This window comes from Microcaecilia unicolor, chromosome 1 (genome assembly GCF_901765095.1).
Source record: "Microcaecilia unicolor chromosome 1, aMicUni1.1, whole genome shotgun sequence".
Classification (NCBI taxonomy): domain Eukaryota; kingdom Metazoa; phylum Chordata; class Amphibia; order Gymnophiona; family Siphonopidae; genus Microcaecilia; species Microcaecilia unicolor.
In genome coordinates, this window is record NC_044031.1 from 286,075,845 (window position 1) to 286,097,395 (window position 21,551).

At 50.9% G+C, this 21,551-nt stretch overlaps 1 protein-coding gene across 4 annotated transcripts in view; it reads left to right on the top strand.

Annotated features, from left to right (window-relative positions):
- The window catches only part of ATF7IP (activating transcription factor 7 interacting protein), a 503,125-nt gene that overhangs the window by 310,113 nt on the left and 171,461 nt on the right, over window positions 1–21,551 (top strand). For all 4 annotated transcript variants that reach the window (XM_030207216.1, XM_030207225.1, XM_030207208.1 and 1 more), the window contains one exon: window positions 10,253–10,882. In XM_030207216.1, the coding sequence (XP_030063076.1) occupies window positions 10,253–10,882 (630 nt within the window). The remainder of the gene's footprint in view (window positions 1–10,252; window positions 10,883–21,551) is intronic.

The following is a 21,551-nucleotide window of genomic DNA, read 5'->3' on the forward strand; positions in this document are numbered from 1 at the left end:
TCCCATGGCTCGTCTTCACATGAGATCTGCTCAATGGACCCTAGCTTCCCAGTGGTTCCAAGCCACCGGGAATCTAGAGGATGTCATCCGCCTCTCCACCAGTTGCCGCACTTCACTGCTCTGGTGGACCATACGGACCAATTTGACCCTGGGACGTCCATTCCAAATTCCGCAGCCCACGAAAGTGCTGACGACGGATGCATCTCGCCTGGGGTGGGGAGCCCATGTCGATGGGCTTCACACCCAGGGTCTGTGGTCCCTCCAGGAAAAGGATCTGCAGATCAACCTCCTGGAGCTCCGAGCGATCTGGAGCGCACTGAAGGCTTTCAGAGATCGGCTGTCCTGCCAAATTATCCAAATTCGGACAGACAATCAGGTTGCAATGTATTACGTCAACAAGCAGGGGGGCACCGGATCTCGCCCCCTGTGTCAGGAAGCCGTCGGTATGTGGCGTTGGGCGTGTCGGTTCGGCATGCTTCTCCAAGCCACGTACCTGGCAGGCGTAAACAACAGTCTGGCCGACAGACTGAGCAGAGTCATGCAACCGCACGAGTGGTCGCTCCATTCCAGAGTGGTACGCAAGATCTTCCGAGAGTGGGGCACCCCCTCGGTGGATCTTTTCGCCTCTCAGACCAACCACAAGCTGCCTCTGTTCTGTTCCAGACTTCAGACACACGGCAGGCTAGCGTCAGATGCCTTTCTCCTTCATTGGGGGACCGGCCTCCTGTATGCTTATCCTCCCATACCTTTGGTGGGGAAGACCTTACTGAAGCTCAAGCAAGACCGCGGCACCATGATTCTGATAGCGCCCTTTTGGCCCCGTCAGATCTGGTTCCCTCTTCTTCTGGAGTTGTCCTCCGAAGAACCGTGGAGATTGGAGTGTTTTCCGACTCTCATTTCGCAGAACGACGGAGCGTTGCTGCACCCCAACCTTCAATCCCTGGCTCTCACGGCCTGGATGTTGAGGGCGTAGACTTCGCTGCGTTGGGTCTGTCTGAGGGTGTCTCCCGGGTCTTGCTTGCCTCTAGGAAGGATTCCACTAAAAAGAGTTACTTTTTCAAGTGGAGGAGGTTTGTCGTTTGGTGTGAGAGCAAGGCCCTAGAACCTCGTTCTTGCCCTGCACAGAACCTGCTTGAATACCTTCTGCACTTATCAGAGTCTGGCCTCAAGACCAACTCAGTAAGGAATCACCTTAGTGCGATTAGTGCTTACCATTATCGTGTGGAAGGTAAAGCCATCTCTGGAGAGCCTTTAGTCGTTCGATTCATGAGAGGCTTGCTTTTGTCAAAGCCCCCTATCAAGCCTCCTACTGTGTCATGGGATCTCAACGTCGTCCTCACCCAGCTGATGAAACCTCCTTTTGAGCCACTGAATACCTGCCATCTGAAGTACTTGACCTGGAAGGTCATTTTCTTGGTGGCAGTTACTTCAGCTCGTAGGGTCAGTGAGCTTCAAGCCCTAGTAGCTCATGCTCCATATACTAAATTTCATCACAACAGAGTAGTGCTCCGCACTCACCCAAAGTTCCTGCCGAAGGTGGTGTCGGAGTTCCATCTTAACCAGTCAATTGTCTTGCCAACATTCTTCCCCAGGCCGCATACCCGCCCTGCTGAACGTCAGTTGCACACATTGGACTGCAAGAGAGCATTGGCCTTCTACTTGGAGCGGACACAGCCCAACAGACAGTCCGCCCAATTGTTTATTTCTTTCGACCCTAACAGGCTAGGGGTCGCTGTCGGGAAACGCACCATCTCCAATTGGCTAGCAGATTGCATTTCCTTCACTTACGCCCAGGCTGGGCTGACTCTTGAGGGTCATGTCACGGCTCATAGTGTCAGAGCCATGGCAGCGTCGGTGGCTCACTTGAAGTCAGCCACTATTGAAGAGATCTGCAAGGCTGCGACGTGGTCATCTGTCCACACATTCACATCTCATTACTGCCTCCAGCAGGATACCCGACGCGACAGTCGGTTCGGGCAGTCGGTGTTGCAGAATCTGTTTGGGGTGTAAATCCAACTCCACCCTCCAGGACCCGAATTTATTCTGGTCAGGCTGCACTCTCAGTTAGTTGTTCTTCGTAGGTCAATTTCTGTTGTACCCTCGCCGTTGCGAGGTTCAATTGACCTGGGTTATTATTTTGAGTGAGCCTGAGAGCTAGGGATACCCCAGTCGTGAGAACAAGCAGCCTGCTTGTCCTCGGAGAAAGGGTATGATACATACCTGTAGCAGTTGTTCTCCGAGGACAGCAGGCTGATTGTTCTCACCTACCCTCCCTCCTCCCCTTTGGAGTTGTGTGTTTCATATTTTATTGCTTGTCATTCAACTGGCGGGAGCGGTCGCGCACGGGCGGGAAGGCGGCCGCGCATGCGCGGTGGGCGTGGCCTGCGTGCCGACCGTCCCGCGAAGCTTCTTCCGGTTGGTGGGGGCTGCCGCGGACGTCAACCCAGTCGTGAGAACAATCAGCCTGCTGTCCTCGGAGAACAACTGCTACAGGTATGTATCATACCCTTTCTTGAGGGAGATGTCTATTTCAGTTTTTTTGTGGTTCCCTGTTTTGTATAGTGAGAAAAGAATTAAATGTGCTTGGAGTTGTAGAATGATTAGAAAAATTAGTGCTCATTATTGTTTGCTATGTGAATGAATATTCCATCGTTTCATTATTGCTTGCCAGATCAGTACAGCATTATTACATTTTAAGGGCATTTTGTTTTAATTTGTTTATGCAGTCCTTACATGCACATAATTTTGCTTTTCAAACCCAAAGGTAAATCTTAAGGGTGGTTAAACAGTGAGGCTTCTGTGGATGGGAACAGAGTTCGCAGGGATGGGGGCAAAGTTCGCGGGGATGGGGACACACTTTGTCCCTGTGTCATTCTCTACTTGTTAGCTTGCAGTTGTATTGGTCTGCATCTGACCTCAAACGTCCTGGGAGACCTCCCTCTGGCGTTTCTCAGCAGGTCTGACCTTCCTCCAGTTGGTCGTCGAGCCTTGTTCTGGTCTGGCTGTAGCTCTGGCCATTTGCACTGGGTTCCGGTTTCATCCGGCATGACCGTGGTCCCTGGAGGTTCTTTGGGACTGGCTGCCGCACTTGGCCCTGGCTCTGGGGTCAGTTTTCCGGCCTACCCTCGCTCCAACTTTGACCGTCGGGCCTTGCCTGCATCTGGCTCTAGCCATCATGTCTGATCATCGAGCCTTACTCAGACCTTGACTGTCTGGCTTTGCCCAGATCGGGCGCTGGTGGGTGAACCTGGTTTCCTTAATCGTCTGGACATCAAGCCTTGCCCCAACCTTGGCCGGTTGGCTTTGTCAAGATCTGAATCTGGCTGGTAAGCCTTGCCTGGCTCCGGACATCAAGCCTCGCCTAGCGCCTGTCCCAACCCATTGCGACTCCTGCCGTTGGCCTTGCCTGGCTCCAGCTCTGCTCATTGAGCCTTACTGAGATTCCGGCTCCAGCCGTTGAGCCATATTTTCTTGGCCTACAGCTGCAGAACTTTGCCTAGTTCCGACTCTGTAGGGCCTTGCCTGGTGCTGGTTCTGGCCATGGGGGGGGGGGGGGGGGGGAATTATTTAGCTCTGGCCACGGCCGTAGATACTTGCCTAGCTTTGGTTTGTCCATAGAGCCTTGGTTAGCTCCGGCTTCGTCTGTTGAGCCTTGCCTAGCTTCTTTTCTGGCTGTAGAACCTTTCCTGGCTATGGATTCGACTGTAGCCAGGGAGCCTGGCCCAGCTCCAGTCATAGATCCTTGATGAGTTCTTGCTCCGACTGTAGAGCTTTGCCTGGTTTCCCGCTGTAGGACCTTGTCTAGCTGTGGCTTCGGCCGTAGAACACTGCCCAGCTCTGGCTCCATCCATTGTGCTTTGCTTAGCTCCGTCTCTGACTATTGTTCCTGGCCTAACCACAGCTCCGATCCCTGCAGTTGGGCCTAACTTAGTTCCGGCTCTGGCCATTGCACTTGACCTAGTCTTGTCATTGCCTTCGCATCTGGCTTGGCTCTGCTGCCTACTGGCTGTAGTTGACATTTCCTTCCTTGGCTCCAGCCACGTACCTGGCCGCTCAGGTCAAGCACTTGTCTGCTCTGCCTCGCTTGCCTGGTTCCAGCTCAGCTCGGGGTGGGGAGTCTGCCTGTGGGGGCTGGTGCTGTTTTTTCGTGGCTCTTCAGGCGTTGTCCCGTTTCTGTCCATGTCCTTTGATCTGGCATGACTAGTCGTGTTTCCTTCAGCATGGGCTTGCAGCCTTTGCAGCAGCATGACGGCTGGCCTGACGTCGGCTCTGGCCAGGGATGCGTCCATCTAAATGGCTGCAGTCGCTATACGTTGCCTATATGGGGTGTACAGCACTGGTTGAGTCGGTCATGAGAATTTTTCTCTGTTCTCGGGATTTTCCCTTTCTCATGATCCCGGGTTACATCTCGGTTTGTTCATCGGGATCCCTGGTTTATATTGGAGCTCTACTCCTTCTGTGGTTGCTCTTCCGAGTGCTCCCCAGTAGACCAGGTAGGAGCTCACCATACCCAGCTGCCAGCTTCGAACTTTTATCTCGTTCTTGGATTTCTTTCCATGCCATTTTGTTGTGCTCTGCGACTGCAGTAGGTCACGTTCCCCTGCCTTGCATCTTGGCCATTCATTGGTTCTGGTTCTGCGTTCTGTCTGGCATGGGCCTGGGTGCCGCAGGGGTTTCCATGTGGGTGGTGGATTCTCGTCTTTGTTTCCCTGTTTGGGACACTGCGGTGCTCACCAAGTGACTAAGGGTTTCTCTCGGTATTGGCCTGGTTGGGCGTTGCTTGCTGGTAGTCTTCGGTCTTTGCGCTAGGTTCTGGTGACCTTACATGTACTTCCCCGATTTCCTTGAGGATTCACCTGACCTTTTCCTTGGCTTGTCAAGGGATTTGTTGCTCTTTCCCTCAAGTGGTGTTTGTTCAGGGCTGCTCGACGTTCACGACAACTTCTATGGTTGTGGGCTGTTGGCCAGCAGACCGAGGCGTATCTGTCTTCAGGGATTGTAATGTCCCACCCTAGTTGTGGACTGCTTTCATACATCCCACTCGTCTCTGAATTGATCTGTGGGACGCTATGGAAGATAAAATTAATCCTTACCTGATAATTTTCTCCGAGGACAAGCAGGCTTCTCATTCTCACAAGTGGGTAGACAATCCCGTGTCACCCGGGTCGGTAGAATACCAAAGAAAAAAAAGGAGAAGAGCTTTCTGGAGCGCGAGCAGCACTCCAACGAGCATGCGCTATTGCCTTCCCGCTGGCAGCACGACCGTGCCTCTCAGTTTTGTTTTCTCCTTGTGAGAAATAGCGGTTCTTCTCATTGCTCCTCACACGCCCAGGAGGGAGCTAATTTTTCGTGCCTTCGGCGGTGTTTTTTGTTCCCTCTCTCTTATTTCTTTGTTTCATTTTGTCTTCTTATTATTATTAAAAAAAAAAGAGTCCCTTATTTTTTATTAGCTTTTGACCCGCGTTTAAGTTTCTTTTGTTTTTTTGGCGTGGGACTCTTTTAGGCCTGCTTGGATGGGTCTCTTGTTTTTTGTGCCTTCTTCCCTCTTTTTCAAGCACAATCGCGACTTTTAATTTTGCCGAAGCCATTTTTCCTTCCGTGTCATCAAAGACTCCCAGTGGCTTCAAACGTTATACCAGTGCAACTGGACCATATTGAGTACTGACACACATTCTTGGTGTATTCAGTGCCTTGGGCCCGACCATAGCCCGGCAAATTGTGTTCTTTGTCTTCGTACAAAGAAAGGACCAAAATTTCCCGAGTGGCTCAATGCGCAAAACTTTTTGGAGCACGGTCTGGTTCTTTGACATTGGCATCGAGGTCGGCGACGTCAAGTGAGGCATTGGTATTGGAAGTTAAAGTAGGAATGGCTGTTGTGAGTCGTTGGGGGCAATGAGGCATTGAGTGGGTGTCCACCTGCCTTGAGGCCTCCTGCTGTGCAGACCCCCAGGATCGTCTATCGTTGGACCCGACCCTAAGTAGATGGGAGGATTCTACGTTGTCCTTGGCACCGAGGAGCTTGGGTGAGGTGCATCTGGGCGAAGGCCAAGAAGCACCGTCACCGATCTCCTTCGACGCATGGTGCTGGGAGCTCCAGGACGCCGAGGGACTTGGCACCTGAGAAGCGTTGACGCCGGGAGGATCGCTCCCCCTCCATTCAATAGGTGTCAATGCATACATCTCCCAGCAGTCGGGGTCCTGCTCCTGTACCCCAGGCAATTGAGTAGCCTGAGCTCCAGTCGGCCCCTCACCTTTACCGATGGCGGCTCTCGATGAGCGTATCCAGGCCTTGCTCCCTGAGCTTTTGGAGGGATTGATGTAGCGAGGTGCATCAGAATTGGGGGTGCCTGCATCTGCCATGCCTTCTGCTGCAACTCTGCCTGGCCCTCAGCCTGCAGTGTGGCCTCCGAAGCCGGCGCTGCAGCCCCTGTGCCAACTGCCACCCAGGCCGGTACCTGTTCAACATCAGTGGAGGAAGCTTCGCCAGAGTCAAGGCAGGATCAGACTCCTTGACACCATTCTTGAGGGCATGGATCCTTGACGTCGAGGCGGGCCCAGTCTCGGACATCCCTGAGGGAAGTGCTGTCCGATACCGAAGAAGAACGCTCATTTGAATCAGAGGAAGATCCCAGGTACTTCTCCGATGAGTCTTATGGGGATCCCTTCTGAGCCTTCACTTGAGAGGAGACTTTCTCCACCAGAGAGCCTCTCCTTCACCTCTTTTGTATGGGAAATGACTGAGGCCATTCCAATCCCCATAGAGGTGGAGGATGAGCCCAGGGCCAAGATGCCTGAGGTCTTGGACTACGCCTCTCCACCTAAGGAGGCATGACGGTTCCTCTCCACGAGGTACTGAAGGCAGTCCTCGTCAGGAACTGGGTGTCCCCTCTGTCTTCCCCCTGTGGTCCCTAAGAAGATTGACACCCAATGTCGGATCCATGGGGAACCTGGGTTGGTGGGTTCTAAGTTACCCCATGACTCCATGGTGGTGGATGCCACTCTCAAGAGAGCCAGGAGTACTAGGGACTATGCCTCGGCTCCCCCAGGCAGAGAAGCTAGAACCCTGGACTCTTTTGGGAGAAAGGTGTATCAGGCCGCTATGCTCATCGCTCGTATTCAGTCTTACCAGCTCTTCACGAGCGTTTACTTGTGGAACTTGGTGAGGCAGCTGTCAGACTATGTAGATACGCTCCCTCTGGAGCAGGCAGAGCTGTTTCACCAGTTGGTCAAGCAGCAGAAGGCATGTCACAAGCTCTTGGCCAGGGGCGCTTACGACACCTTTGACGTGGCATCCAGAATCTCTGCTCAAGGTATAGCAATTCGCAGACTCTCATGGCTGCGCGTTTCTGACCTAGACCATTCGGTCCAGCAGAGGATGGTGGATGCCGTTTACCGGGGGGGGGGGGGGGGGGGGGGAATAATCTTTTTCAGAGAGAAGGTTGAAGAGATCAAGAAGCACACTGATGCTAGGTCTTCTCTCTCCCGCTGGGCGTCTTCTGCAGCTTCCTCCTCATCCAGGAGGTATTTTGGTAGATCGTGGAGTGCCCTCTATTCCTATTCTAGGTGTAGGTACACTTCTGCAGTGCGCCAAACCTCCAAATTGCCCACCGAGAGCTCATTCTTCCAGCTCTCAGCACAGGCAGGTACTTGCAGAGGAACTCTCTGCCCTTCTAAAGGCCCATGCGGTCAAACCCCGTTCCACTAGGGAAAGAAGGACAGGGATTCTATTCCAGGTACTTCCTTGTGCAGGAAAAGACGGGGGATGCGTTGCATCCTAGACCTGAACAAATTGCTAGTCCGAGAAAAGTTCAGGATGGTTTCCTTGGGCACCCTTCTTCCCATGATTCAGGAAAACAATTGGCTATGCTCTCTTGAAGGATGCATACACTTACGTCGCGATTCTTCCAGCCCACAGGAAGTATCTTCGATTTCGGCTGGGAACACATCACTTTCAGTACCGCGTGTTGCCTTTTGGTCTCACATCAGCCCCCATGGTTTTTACTAAATGTCTAGCGGTAGTTGCTGCGTCGCTACGCAGACTGGGAGTTCATGTGTTCCCTTATCTCGACAAATGGCTGGTGAAGAGCACCTCTGAGGAGGGTGCTCGGGAGTCCATGGTGATGACTATTCGGGTGCTGGAGCTACTAGGGTTCATCGTAAACTACCCCAAGTCCCATCTCCATCTGGCTCAGCAATTGGAATTCATAGAGGCCCTGCTCGATACCAGGACTGTCTGAGCATACCTTCCAGAGATGCATGCGGACAACCCTTCTCTCCCTTGCGTCCAAGGCTCGGACGTCGCAGCAGGTCACAGCTCTGCATATGTTGAGATTACTGGGCCACATGGCTTCCACAGTCTGTTACTTCCATGGCTGGTGGAGACCTGAAGATAAGTAAACTTTGTGCTTCTTTTGCTTTTAGTTGATTTGCTTCCAATATCAAAAGATCAGAAATTCAAAAAAATTAAAAAAATCAATTCTGGTTTTTAGCCAATGAAGTCAGTTCAGCGAGTCTGTCGGAATTGAGAGTAATTCAGTCAGCTGACGTACAGAGGCATTTTCCCGCGCTAAGCAAAGATTTAATATTTCAAATCTAGAAAAGAAACCCAAAGTTATTTGGGGGTTTTCTTTTCAGAAGATTTGTGGAACTATACATTCTAGAAGGAATACAGAACAACAGTCATACAGTACTATATTGTGTACCACTGTGCATTTGGATGAGACTTCTTTTGAGTGGAACAGTAGATTGTGTAAGGATGTAAAATAGTAAAAAACAAAACAAAACCACGTTTTGTCACTTCAAACAACAGTTGGCAATTTCTACAGTCTAATGCTTTTCAGCATCGAAACCAACCATAGTTTAATCCGTTGTTTGGTACTGGCAAGGCTGTTGTGATGCATTGTCTAATGCATCTGGAAAATTGTTTGCTCACTTCAAATGTGCAATGTCGTAATACTCAGAAAGCAGATGCTTGTTCAACTTGAGCCTTTTGGGTCTCTCTTTACTTTCCTTGTTACTTGATTTGTCGTATAGGAAACTGCCGATAACCCTTAAACAAAAAATGTAGGCAGTGTTTTCACAATGGCATCAAGTTCCAGGACAAAAAGTTTAAGACTACCTGAGTGATACTTAGCTAGAGACAAGGAAGGCTATGTTCTGGATATTTAGTTCATTCTTGTTCAACGCTTACATACCATCTGGTCTCTTGTCTGTAGAATCTTGAATGACTTGGGGAAGAGGGAATGTGCCTATACTGTTTGGAGTTCACCAGAATTCAAATGTTTATTGTGTTGTCCTATAATTCCAGTAAATATTCAGGGCACTCATGATGATCCAACATGGCAGTGTTTTGGCGTAATCTGCCTGCATCCGGGGTCCAGAACTGATATTTCAAATTTTACGCACTCAATGGTACTGATTATCAGGTCATTCTTAAGGTGTATTTTATAGAATACACCTAGGCGTATTTTTCTTCGGCGTGATATATAGGATGTAGTCCATCTAGTCTTTATTTCTCTTCTTCCCTATTTCCCTTCCCATGCCTTTTTGTCTCCAGAAACTCCCTCCTTTCTTCCCTCCAAATGTTCTCCTGCATTTCTCTACTTCCTACCCGTCCTTCCATCCACCTGCCTCACAAATCATGTGAGGTGTTTCCTCCTCTCTTCCCTGCCCTACAATCCAATTAACCATTATCTCTCTCTCTCACCACAAGCAGATCTTCCCTCTCCCTCCCTGTCCTGGAGGAGCCTTGGCACCATATGTACAAAGACCCAAATTGTCCTGCTCCCCCCCCCCCCCCCATGCATTCCATATACATTGTGTATGCATCAGTGGAGTCGGGACCAGCAGGGCCTTCAAGCGTGTGACACCAAGGCTCCTGCGTGACAAAGTTAATCACCTGTATTGAGCAAGGTCAGATACTTTTCTGTGGTCATGAAGAACTGGAATGGAGTCATGAGGAACTGGAATGGAGAGAGAGGAGATCTGCTTGTGGGCTGCATAAAATTCATTGTCTGGCTGCTTGTGGCTGGTGGGTCATGGGTTGTCTACCCCTGCTCTAGCAAAACACGCCTAAAAAGAACTTTCCCGGAAATTGTTCAAGCTGACATGCTTTATCATCTTTTACAATGTTTAGTATACGCTGCTTCATTCTGAGTGTTCTTGTTCCTTTGCAACTCTTTCAACTATGATAGTTTTTCTCAGAGATTAACAAATAAGTTAATGAATTTTTTTCTTTACTTTTATTTTGTAGTACCAGCAGCTAGTATTGCTGCTCCTCAGACCATTCTCAGCGGGCAGCCCAAGCCTCCAACACCAGTGACTTCTGCCTCTGTGATGACATCAGTTCTTCCAGCACCTAGCACAGCTACAGTTGTTGGCACTAACCAAGTCCCCAGTGGTGGTGCCCAACCAATGTCTGTCTCACTTCAGTCTCTGCCTGTAATTTTACATGTCCCTGTTGCTGTTTCTTCCCAGTCTCAACTCCTGCAAGGCACCACAGGTACTTTGGTCACAAATCAGCAATCGGGTAGTGTTGAATTTATTCCTGTGCAAAGCCAACCTGCAGTTGGAAACATTACAAAAACTCCAGTGTCTTTGGCATCAGCCAGTACAGTAAAACCAAATAATAGCCCTGCTGTATCTAGCCCAGGAATGCAACGCAGTTCTCCAGCTAGCTCATCATCATTGAGCACAACACTGGCAGTACAGGCAGTTTCCACAGCACATTCTGTAACTCAAGCTGCAAGGACTTCTTTGCCCACAGTAAGCACATCAGGCCCTTACAATCCTCCCCCCAGTAGGGGGCCAGTACAGATGAAAATCCCTGTTTCAGCATTCAACAACTCATCGCCCACTGATTCTCCTGCAGCATCAAGAATTGGTAAGTATTTTGTTATCAAAACTAGTACTTATTAATAGTTGTTTATAGGAGAATGAAATATATTCTAATTTGTCCTGTAACTTTAAACACTATAAAAGCATTAAATATGACTAAATGTATTTGAATTAAAAATCAGTCATTGTATCTGACTTATGATATTCTGAACGCAGCTGACCTAATTTCATGTAAATTTTGTGTAATTGGATATAGGTTTTTATAAAACAGATTGCTATTAATTATACAAGAATTTAAATCTGTAGGATGCACAGCTGATGGTAAATAGAAATGTAAATAGGTTTAAAGAAATAAATAAAACACCTGGGCTCCAGGGAGGCTCTGGGGCAGTGGTATGCTGGAGCCGGCTTGCACAAGGCGGTTGTTAAGTTTTACTGAATTTTGCGAGCTGGTTGTTGATGGAGTCAGGCAGCAAGCACACAAACATCTGAGGGTTTTTTTTTCTCCTCCCCCAGCCCCCACCCGCCCGTGTGCCCCCAGCATACCTCAGCTTCCTACCTCATCATATCTTCCCTCAGGTTCATCAATCCCCCCTCACCACCATCTGTCAGACATTACTGTTCCAGCAGCGCTAGTGGTAACACACTGCCTGACCAACCCGGAGCCTTTTGCTGCCAGATTCCACCCACGCTTAAGCAGGAAGTTGCATCAGCGGGGCACTACACGGCAGAGACAAGGCTCTGGGTCAACCAGGTAGCGTGTTACCGCTAGAGCTGCTGGAAGAGTAAAGTTTGAAGGATGGCCGGAGAGAGGTAGGAATCGCAGAGGAGCGGGAGGGAGATGATGCTGTGTTTGGATGAGAAGAGGAGACAGCATGAAGTGAAAAAAAAAAAAAAAAAGGGTGAAGCTAATTAGGTTAGTCTGTTTCCCCTTCCCGTGCAGCTGTCTTCGCCGTTAAACTCAAAACAAAATCAAGCAAACTTATGAGCTGCTGCATCCACGTTGTCATTCTTTATTGTTGGTAGCATTTTACTTTAATTTCACTTATATTTTCAAACATGCCAGCTTGTGCAGCATATGGATGTACGTAGAGGTAGTAGTAATCCTATATAATAATTCTCACCTCCAACATTCTATGCGTCTTGCTGCCTGTGTCCGTGGCTTTCTTCGGAGTTGGTCTGCTAGGCTCCGTAGATCAGGCTGATGTCATGTAGAACACCAGAGCCGGAGGAGTGGTGGGGCGGAGTAGCCGAGAGCTTCGCGACCGATGGCAGGGAAAGGTCTGAGTCCTCGGGCGTGAGTGGAGGGGGCAGAGCCACGGAGAGCGTGCTGCTGTGCCGAGCCAGTGCGCTCGCACGTTCCTGCACTGGGGAGGGGGGACCTCAGGAGTCGGAGCGGCGCTGCGAGGAGGAAAGCAGGCGACGGCCACGGCTGCCCCTCTGGGCCCCATGGGAGGGTGTGTGGGCAGCCGCCACGACTCCTCGGGAGGGAGGGACCTTGAAACTCGGAGGGAGGGAGGGGACGACCCTGAAAGTCGGAGGGAGAGGGGGAACAACCCTGAAAGTCGGAGGGAGGAAAGGAACGACCCTGAAACTGGGAGGGGGGGGGGGTAGGAAGGGAGGGGGGGCCCTGGCACACACACTCTCATTCTCACACACACACAGTCTCTCACAGATACACTCGCACCCAGTCTCACTCTCTCTCTGTCACACGCACACATTCACTCTCTCTCTCTCTCTCTCTCTCTCTCTCTCTCTCACACACACACACAGTCACTCACACACACTCTCTCTCAAACATACACATTCCGAGGAAAACCTTGCTGGCGCCTGTTTCATTTGTGTCAGAAACGGGCCTTTTTTACTAGTTTGTTATAAATCGTACTCTGTGTATCATTTGGAGGGGCTGGTTATAGGGACACTCTCTTGCATGTGTTCTATTTGTGCAGAGATTTTCTTTTCTCTTGGTAAAGGGCCACTAAAACAGATACCATGTTATAAGAATCAGGTGCTGCATCCACATTGTCATTCTTTATTGTTGGTAGCATTTTTTTTTCCATATTTTGTTTTTATTTTATATATGCCTTGAAGTATAACAGCATAACATCAAAAAGTCAAATATTTAACATAATACAGCCATCAAGTCTAACATTTAACATTCAGGATGTCTAAGAACCTATCTTTCTTGCAACCCCGTCTTGTTCTCCCCTCCCCCCTCCCTCCTCCCTATCTCCTTTGAAAGGAGTTCCTCGCTATTCAATATTATAACACAGTTATCCTGGTTAATTAGAATTAGAGTCTCTATCGATCTGGAGTATGTTTCTCTCATAGTCTTTGGTTCTCATATCTGAGGCACAATTAGTTGAGGAGCATCAAGCTCTATTCCAGTTTGTGCTCTCCATGTTTTGTATTTGTCCCACACCTTGATAAATTGGCTCATTTGTCCATTTCGAATCGCTGTCAATTTCGACATCTGGTAGAAGTAATCCATTTTATGTATCACCTTTATCGTTGGCGGGGCCACTGGATTTCTCCATGCTGCCGCCACATTTATTTTACTCGCCACCAGGAATGTGGTGGCCAGTTGATATAGTGATGGCAGCAGCCCCTGTGGCCTAAAGTGTAGTAAGCATTGTTCTATCGTTCATGGGAAGGTTCTGTCTAACATTTGTTAAATTGTTCTATGGATCTCTTCCCAATATGTCTTGATTTTTGGGCATAACCACCATATATGGAGCATATCTCCCGCCTCTAAACATCCTCTCCAGCATCGATTGGATACCCCCGGTTTCATCTTTGCTATTCTATCTGGTGTGTAATACCAGCGATATAATATCTTGTAGCCACTCTCTATCATGGCACTACTTACTGAGCCTCTCAATAGTGAGCCTAGTGCTCGCTCCCATTGTGAGTGGTCATGATTGATCCCCATATCCTTGTCCCACTTTTGTGCATAGTGTAAAAGTGGGTTTTTAGATGACTGCAGGGCTGCATATAGTCGTGTAATGCTCTTCCGACTATCCCCCCCTCCTATTGCCCGTTCTATCTCTATCTCTTCATGTTGTAACTCCTTCTTAGCTTTCCTAGTGATATAATCTCGTATTCTTGCAAAATACATTATATGGTGTGTTGGGAGACCAAATTCCTCCTGTATTCTCTCATATGTGCACATTGTTCCCTCTTCCCACAGTTGCCCTAAGTGTTTCAGTCCTCTCTGTTCCCAATCTTTATAGATTTTGTCCCCTTCTTCCCATCCAAAATCTGGTGCGCCCCGTATGTACATTTTACGAAAATATTGTCTATTCGGGCAACACCGCTGTCGGACTGTACTCCATGTTAGTAAGGGGAATTGCAAGGCCACTGGCAGAAGTTGTGCCATTGCTTGTATACGCTTTCTAGGCAGCCATAGAAGCATAGCTGGTTGATTAAGCCCTACCCAGTGTTTTTCAATTTGTAACCATGGTTTTTTAACATCCCTGACCCAAGACGCTAGCACCCGTAACTGTGGTGCCTGAAAATAATAGAAGAAATTTGGTACTCCCATTCCTCCTTTCCTCTTAGGCATGTAAAGCATCTCAGCTTGTACTCTTGGTGGCTTATGACGCCAGATAAATGCGAATGTTTTACGTTTTAGTTGCCTAAAAAATTTGTATGGTATTGGGAGTGGCAGTGCTAAGAATAAGTACAACAGTTTAGGTAATATCATCATTTTGATAGCTTGCACCCTCCCCATCCAGGATAGTTTGAGTCCTTCCCATCTATCTAGCTCCTGGAAAAGCTCCCGCATTTTGGAAGGAAAGTTGGCTTTAAATAAGTCCTGTGTCCTAGGTGTGAGGTTAACTCCCAAATATCTCAGATGTTTTGTGGTCCAACTAAAGGGGAACTGCCTTTGTATCTGTCTGATATTATCATCCTCCATGTGTATCCCCATAAGTTCAGACTTGGCCATGTTGATCTTAAAGCCCGAGACTATCCCAAATTGTTGTAAACAGTGCTCTATACCGTCCAATGATTGCTGGGGCTCTGTCACTGTGAGCAGTATATCGTCTGCAAATAGCATGAGTTTGTGTTCTCTATGTCCTATTTTGACACCATGTATGTTAGGCTGCGATCTAATTATCTGGGCCAGGGGTTCCAATGTTAAGGCAAATAATGGCGACAGGGCACATCCCTGTCGTGTCCCCCTTTCTAGATGGAATATATCTGACCGTTCTCCATTGATACTCAGCGCCGCTAGAGGCTGATCATATAAGCGTTGTAACCAAGTTATAAATCGGCCAGATATTCCTATTTTCTTGAGTACCTCAAACATATAAGGCCAATGCACTCTATCGAATGCCTTCTCTGCGTCCAAGGAGAGAAGGAGTGTTGGTTGTTGTGTGCTATTAACTTCTTCTATGATATGTATGGCTCTTCTGATGTTATCAAAGGTTTGCCTACCCTCTATAAATCCTGTCTGATCATCACCAATCAATTGAGGCATATAGGCCTGCAATCGCCTAGTAAGTATCTTAGTCAATATTTTATAATCCGTATCTAGCAATGATATTGGCCGATAGGATCCACAACGCTTCGGATCCTTCCCCAGTTTCAAAATGACACTTATGTGGGCCAACCTCCACGAGTAAGGTAAGTTCTTGTGTTCAATTTCATTAATTGCTCTCGCCAGTAGAGGTGCCAGGATTTTTCCAAAGCTTTTATAAAATTTATTCTCCGAGGACAAGCAGGCTGCTTGTTCTCACTGATGGGTGACGTCCACGGCAGCCCCTCCAATCGGAATCTTCACTAGCAAAGTCCTTTGCTAGCCCTCGCGCGCCTGTGCGCACCGCGCATGCGCGGCCGTCTTCCCGCCCGAAACCGGCTTGAGCCGGCTAGTCTTCTTTCGTCTGCACTCGGTACGGTCGTGTTTTCGCCGTGTCGAGCCCCGGAAAGTCGACCTCGCGCGTCCTTTTTTTCGACGAGTTTTTCTTCGGAAAATCCTTAAAACTGTTCGGGAAGTGTTCCGGAAGCCCCCTCGGGTTTCGTTTGCCCCTTCCCGTATTTTCAGATTTTGCCCCGGTAAGTTTTCTTTCGTCGTCGGGGTAGGCCTCTTTCGGCCTCGGTCGAGATTTTTCTCCCTCAAAGTTTTGGTGCTCATTTTCGCCATTTCGGATTTTGATTTCGCCGGCGTGATTTTTCCGCCCATGACATCGAAGCCTTCCAGCGGCTTCAAGAAGTGCACCCAGTGCGCCCGGGTAATCTCGCTCAGTGACAGGCACGCGTCGTGTCTTCAGTGTCTGGGGGCCGAGCACCGCCCTCAGGCCTGTAGTCTGTGTTCCCTTTTGCAAAGGCGGACTCAGGTAGCGAGATTGGCCCAGTGGAACGTTTTGTTCTCGGGCTCTTCGTCGGCATCGGCACCGGGGGTATCGAGTGCATCGACGTCTTCAGCGTCCAGAGCTTCATCCTCGGCCGCCAGTGCATCGAGGCATCGGCCCTCTGCATCGGCGCCGAGACATCGGATAGCTGCATAGACGTCGGTGGTACCGGGACCTCGTCTGCTGATGTCGTCGGACGGTGGTGCATCGTCGGGAGTGCAGGTGAGGGCTGTCCATTCCCCTGCTGGTGGCGGTGAGCCTTCGGGTGGGTCTCCCCCTACCCTGAGGGCTCCTGCGGTACAGCCCCCCTGAGACCGGTCTCCTTCGGCCTCGGCCCCGAGGAAGTGACGGCTGGATTCTACGTCCTCCTCGTCGGTACCGGGAAGCTCCGGTGACATGCTTCGTTCCAAGAAGTCGAAGAAGCATCGTCACTGGTCCCCTTCCCGTGTCGGTACCGAGAGCTCTGGGTCGCCGAGGGAGTCGGCACCCAGCAGGCATCGGCACCGAGAGGACCGCTCACCCTCTGTTCAGGAGGTGTCGATGCGCTCCACTCTGGACTGCCCGGAACAGCCTCCACGCCCGGAACAGGTTCTGACGTCGACGCCTGCATCGACTTCCATGCCTTTCTCTGCAGCCGCTCTGAACGAGAGCCTCCGGGCCGTTCTCCCAGAGATTCTGGGAGAGCTGTTGCGCCCTACCCCTCCGGTACCGGCGGTGCTTGCGCCACCGGTACCGTCGAGCGTGGCGCCAGCTGGCCCATCGCCCGAGGTGAGGTCTCCGGCGTCGGTGCCGCGTGCGGTGCCGGCTGCCGTCGCCTCCCAGGAAGGCTCCCCGACTACGTCGGCGGAGGGAGCTTCGCCGATGCGGGCGAGGGAGTCTACCTCTCGACGCCCCCATCGTGGACGTGGCTCCACGGAGTCGAGTAGGGCACGGTTGCAGACACAGGTCCGTGAGCTTGTGTCTGACACAGAGGGTGAGGCCTCGTGGGAAGAGGAAGAAGACCCCAGATATTTCTCTGACGAGGAGTCTGAGGGTCTTCCTTCCGATCCTACTCCCTCTCCTGAAAGACAGCTTTCTCCTCCTGAGAGTCTGTCTTTCGCTTCCTTTGTCCGGGAGATGTCTACGGCCATCCCCTTCCCGGTGGTTGTGGAGGACGAGCCCAGGGCTGAAATGTTTGAGCTCCTGGCTATCCTTCTCCACCTAAGGAAGCGTCCACTGTTCCCTTGCACCATGTCCTAAAAAAGACATTGCTTGCGAACTGGACAAAACCTTTAACTAATCCCCACATCCCCAAGAAGATCGAGTCCCAGTACCGGATCCATGGGGACCCAGATCTGATGCGCACCCAGTTGCCTCATGATTCTGGAGTTGTGGATCTGGCCCTAAAGAAGGCTAAGAGTTCTAGGGAGCATGCTTCGGCGCCCCCGGGCAAGGGCTCTAGAACCTTAGACTCCTTTGGGAGGAAGGCCTACCATTCTTCTATGCTCGTGGCCAAAATTCAGTCTTACCAGCTCTACACGAGCATACACATGCGGAACAATGTGCGGCAGTTGGCGGGCTTGGTTGATGCGCTCCCCCCTGAGCAAGCCAAGCCTTTTCAGGAGGTGGTCAGGCAGCTGAAGGCGTGCAGAAAATTCCTGGCAAGAGGGGTGTATGACACCTTTGATGTTGTGTCCAGGGCCGCTGCTCAAGGTGTGGTGATGCGCAGGCTCTCATGGCTGCGTGCCTCCGACCTGGAGAATAGAATCCAGCAGCGGATTGCGGACTCGCCTTGCCGTGCGGATAACATTTTTGGAGAGAAAGTCGAACAGGTGGTAGAGCAGCTCCACCAGCGGGACACCGCATTCGACAAGTTCTCCCACCGGCAGCCTTCAGCCTCTACCTCTACAGGTAGAAGATTTTTTGGGGGAAGGAAGACTGTTCCCTACTCTTCTGGCAAGCGTAGGTCCAATCCTCCTTCTCGACAGCCTGCGACCCAGGCTAAGCCCCAGCGCGCTCGCTCTCGTCAGCAGCGTGCGACTCAGCAAGGCCCCTCGGCTCCCCAGCAAAAGCAGGGGGCGAGCTTTTGACTGGCTCCAGCAGAGCATAGCCGCCATCCAAGTGTCAGTGCCGGGCGACCTGCCAGTCGGAGGGAGGTTGAAAGCTTTTCACCAAAGGTGGCCTCTCATAACCTCCGATCAGTGGGTTCTCCAAATAGTCCAGCAAGGATACACCCTCAATTTGGCCTCAAAACCTCCAAATTGTCCACCGGGAGCTCAGTCTTACAGCTTCCAGCACAAGCAGGTACTTGCAGGGGAACTCTCCGCCCTTCTCAGCGCCAATGCGGTCGAGCCCGTGCCATCCGGGCAAGAAGGGCTGGGATTCTATTCCAGGTACTTCCTTGTGGAAAAGAAAACAGGGGGGATGCGTCCCATCCTAGACCTAAGGGCCCTGAACAAATATCTGGTCAAAGAAAAGTTCAGGATGCTTTCCCTAGGCACCCTACTTCCCATGATTCAGGAAAACGATTGGCTATGCTCTCTGGACTTGAAGGATGCCTACACACACATCCCGATACTGCCAGCTCACAGACAGTATCTGCGATTTCAGCTGGGCACACGTCACTTCCAGTACTGTGTGCTACCCTTTGGGCTCGCCTCTGCGCCCAGGGTGTTCACAAAGTGCTTGGCTGTAGTAGCAGCGGCACTTCGCAGGCTGGGGGTGCACGTGTTCCCATATCTCGACGATTGGCTGGTGAAGAACACATCCGAGGCAGGAGCCCTGCAGTCCATGCAGATGACTATTCGCCTCCTGGAGCTACTGGGGTTTGTGATAAATTATCCAAAGTCCCATCTTCTCCCAGTGCAGAGACTCGAATTCATAGGAGCTCTGCTGGATTCTCGGACGGCTCGCGCCTATCTCCCAGAGGCGAGAGCCAACAACTTGTTGTCCCTCGTCTCGCGGGTGCGAGCGTCCCAGCAGATCACAGCTCGGCAGATGTTGAGATTGCTGGGCCACATGGCCTCCACAGTTCATGTGACTCCCATGGCCCGCCTTCATATGAGATCTGCTCAATGGACCCTAGCTTCCCAGTGGTTTCAAGCTGTTGGGGATCTAGAAGACGTGATCCACCTGTCCACGAGTTTTCTCGAATCCCTGTATTGGTGGACGATTTGGTCCAATCTGACTCTGGGACGTCCTTTCCAAATTCCTCAGCCACAAAAAGTGCTGACCACGGATGCGTCTCTCCTGGGATGGGGAGCTCATGTTGATGGGCTTCACACCCAACGAAGCTGGTCCCTCCAGGAACGCGATCTACAGATCAATCTTCTGGAGTTGCGAGCGATCTGGAACGCTCTGAAGGCTTTCAGAGATGGGCTGTCCCACCAAATTATCCAAATTCAGACAGACAACCAGGTTGCCATGTACTACGTCAACAAGCAGGGGGGCACCGGATCTCGCCCCCTGTGTCAGGAAGCCGTCAGCATGTGGCTCTGGGCTCGCCGTCACGGCATGGTGCTCCAAGCCACATATCTGGCAGGCGTAAACAACAGTCTGGCCGACAGACTGAGCAGGATTATGCAACCTCACGAGTGGTCGCTCAACTCCCGAGTGGTGCGCCAGATCTTCCAAGCGTGGGGCACCCCCTTGGTGGATCTCTTCGCATCTCGAGCCAACCACAAAGTCCCTCAGTTCTGTTCCAGGCTTCAGGCCCACGGTAGACTGGCATCGGATGCCTTCCTCCTGAATTGGGGGGAGGGTCTGCTGTATGCTTATCCTCCCATTCCTCTGGTGGGGAAGACTTTGTTGAAACTCAAGCAAGACCGAGGCACCATGATTCTGATTGCTCCTTTTTGGCCGCGTCAGATCTGGTTCCCTCTTCTTCTGGAGTTATCCTCCAAAGAACCGTGGAGATTGGAGTGTTTTCCGACCCTCATCACACAGGACGAAGGGGCTCTTCTGCATCCCAGCCTCCGGTCCCTGGCTCTCACGGCCTGGATGTTGAGAGCGTAGACTTTGCCTCTTTGGGTCTGTCAGAGGGTGTCTCCCACATCTTGCTTGCTTCCAGGAAAGATTCCACTAAGAGGAGTTACTTCTTTCTATGGAGGAGGTTTGCCGTCTGGTGTGACAGCAAGGCCCTAGATCCTCGCTCTTGTCCTACACAGACCCTGCTTGAATACCTTCTGCACTTGTCTGAGTCCGGTCTCAAGACCAACTCTGTAAGGGTTCACCTTAGTGCAATCAGTGCATACCATTACCATGTGGAAGGTAAGCCGATCTCGGGACAGCCTTTAGTTGTTCGCTTCATGAGAGGTTTGCTTTTGTCAAAGCCCCCTGTCAAGCCTCCTACAGTGTCATGGGATCTCAATGTCGTTCTCACCCAGCTGATGAAACCTCTTTTTGAGCCACTGAATTCCTGCCATCTGAAGTACTTGACCTGGAAGGTCATTTTCTTGGTGGCAGTTACTTCAGCTCGTAGAGTCAGTGAGCTCCAGGCCCTGGTAGCCCAGGCTCCTTACACCAAATTTCATCATAACAGAGTAGTCCTCCGCACTCACCCTAAGTTCTTGCCAAAGGTCGTGTCGGAGTTCCATCTGAACCAGTCAATTGTCTTGCCAACATTCTTTCCCCGTCCTCATTCCTGCCCTGCTGAACGTCAGCTGCACACATTGGACTGCAAGAGAGCATTGACCTTCTACCTGGAGCGGACACAGCCCAACAGACAGTCCGCCCAATTGTTTGTTTCTTTTGATCCCAACAGGAGGGGAGTGGCTGTGGGGAAACGCACCATATCCAATTGGCTAGCAGATTGCATTTCCTTCACTTACGCCCAGGCGGGGCTGGCTCTTGAGGGTCATGTCACGGCTCATAATGTTAGAGCCATGGCTGCGTCGGTAGCCCACTTGAAGTCAGCCTCTATTGAAGAAATTTGCAAAGCTGCGACGTGGTCATCTGTCCACACATTCACATCTCATTACTGCCTGCAGCAGGATACCCGACGCGACAGTCGGTTCGGGCAGTCAGTTCTTCAGAACCTGTTTGGGCTTTAGGATCCAACTCCACCCCCCGAGGGCCCTGTTTGTTCTGTTCCAGGCTGCACTCTCAGTTAGTTGGTAAATTTTTTAGGTCAATCTCAGTTATGTCCTCGCCGTTGCGAGGCCCAATTGACCATGGTTGTTGTTTTGAGTGAGCCTGGGGGCTAGGGATACCCCATCAGTGAGAACAAGCAGCCTGCTTGTCCTCGGAGAAAGCGAATGCTACATACCTGTAGAAGGTATTCTCCGAGGACAGCAGGCTGATTGTTCTCACAAACCCGCCCGCCTCCCCTTTGGAGTTGTGTCTTCCCTGGTATTTGTCTTGCTACATATGAGACTGGCCGGC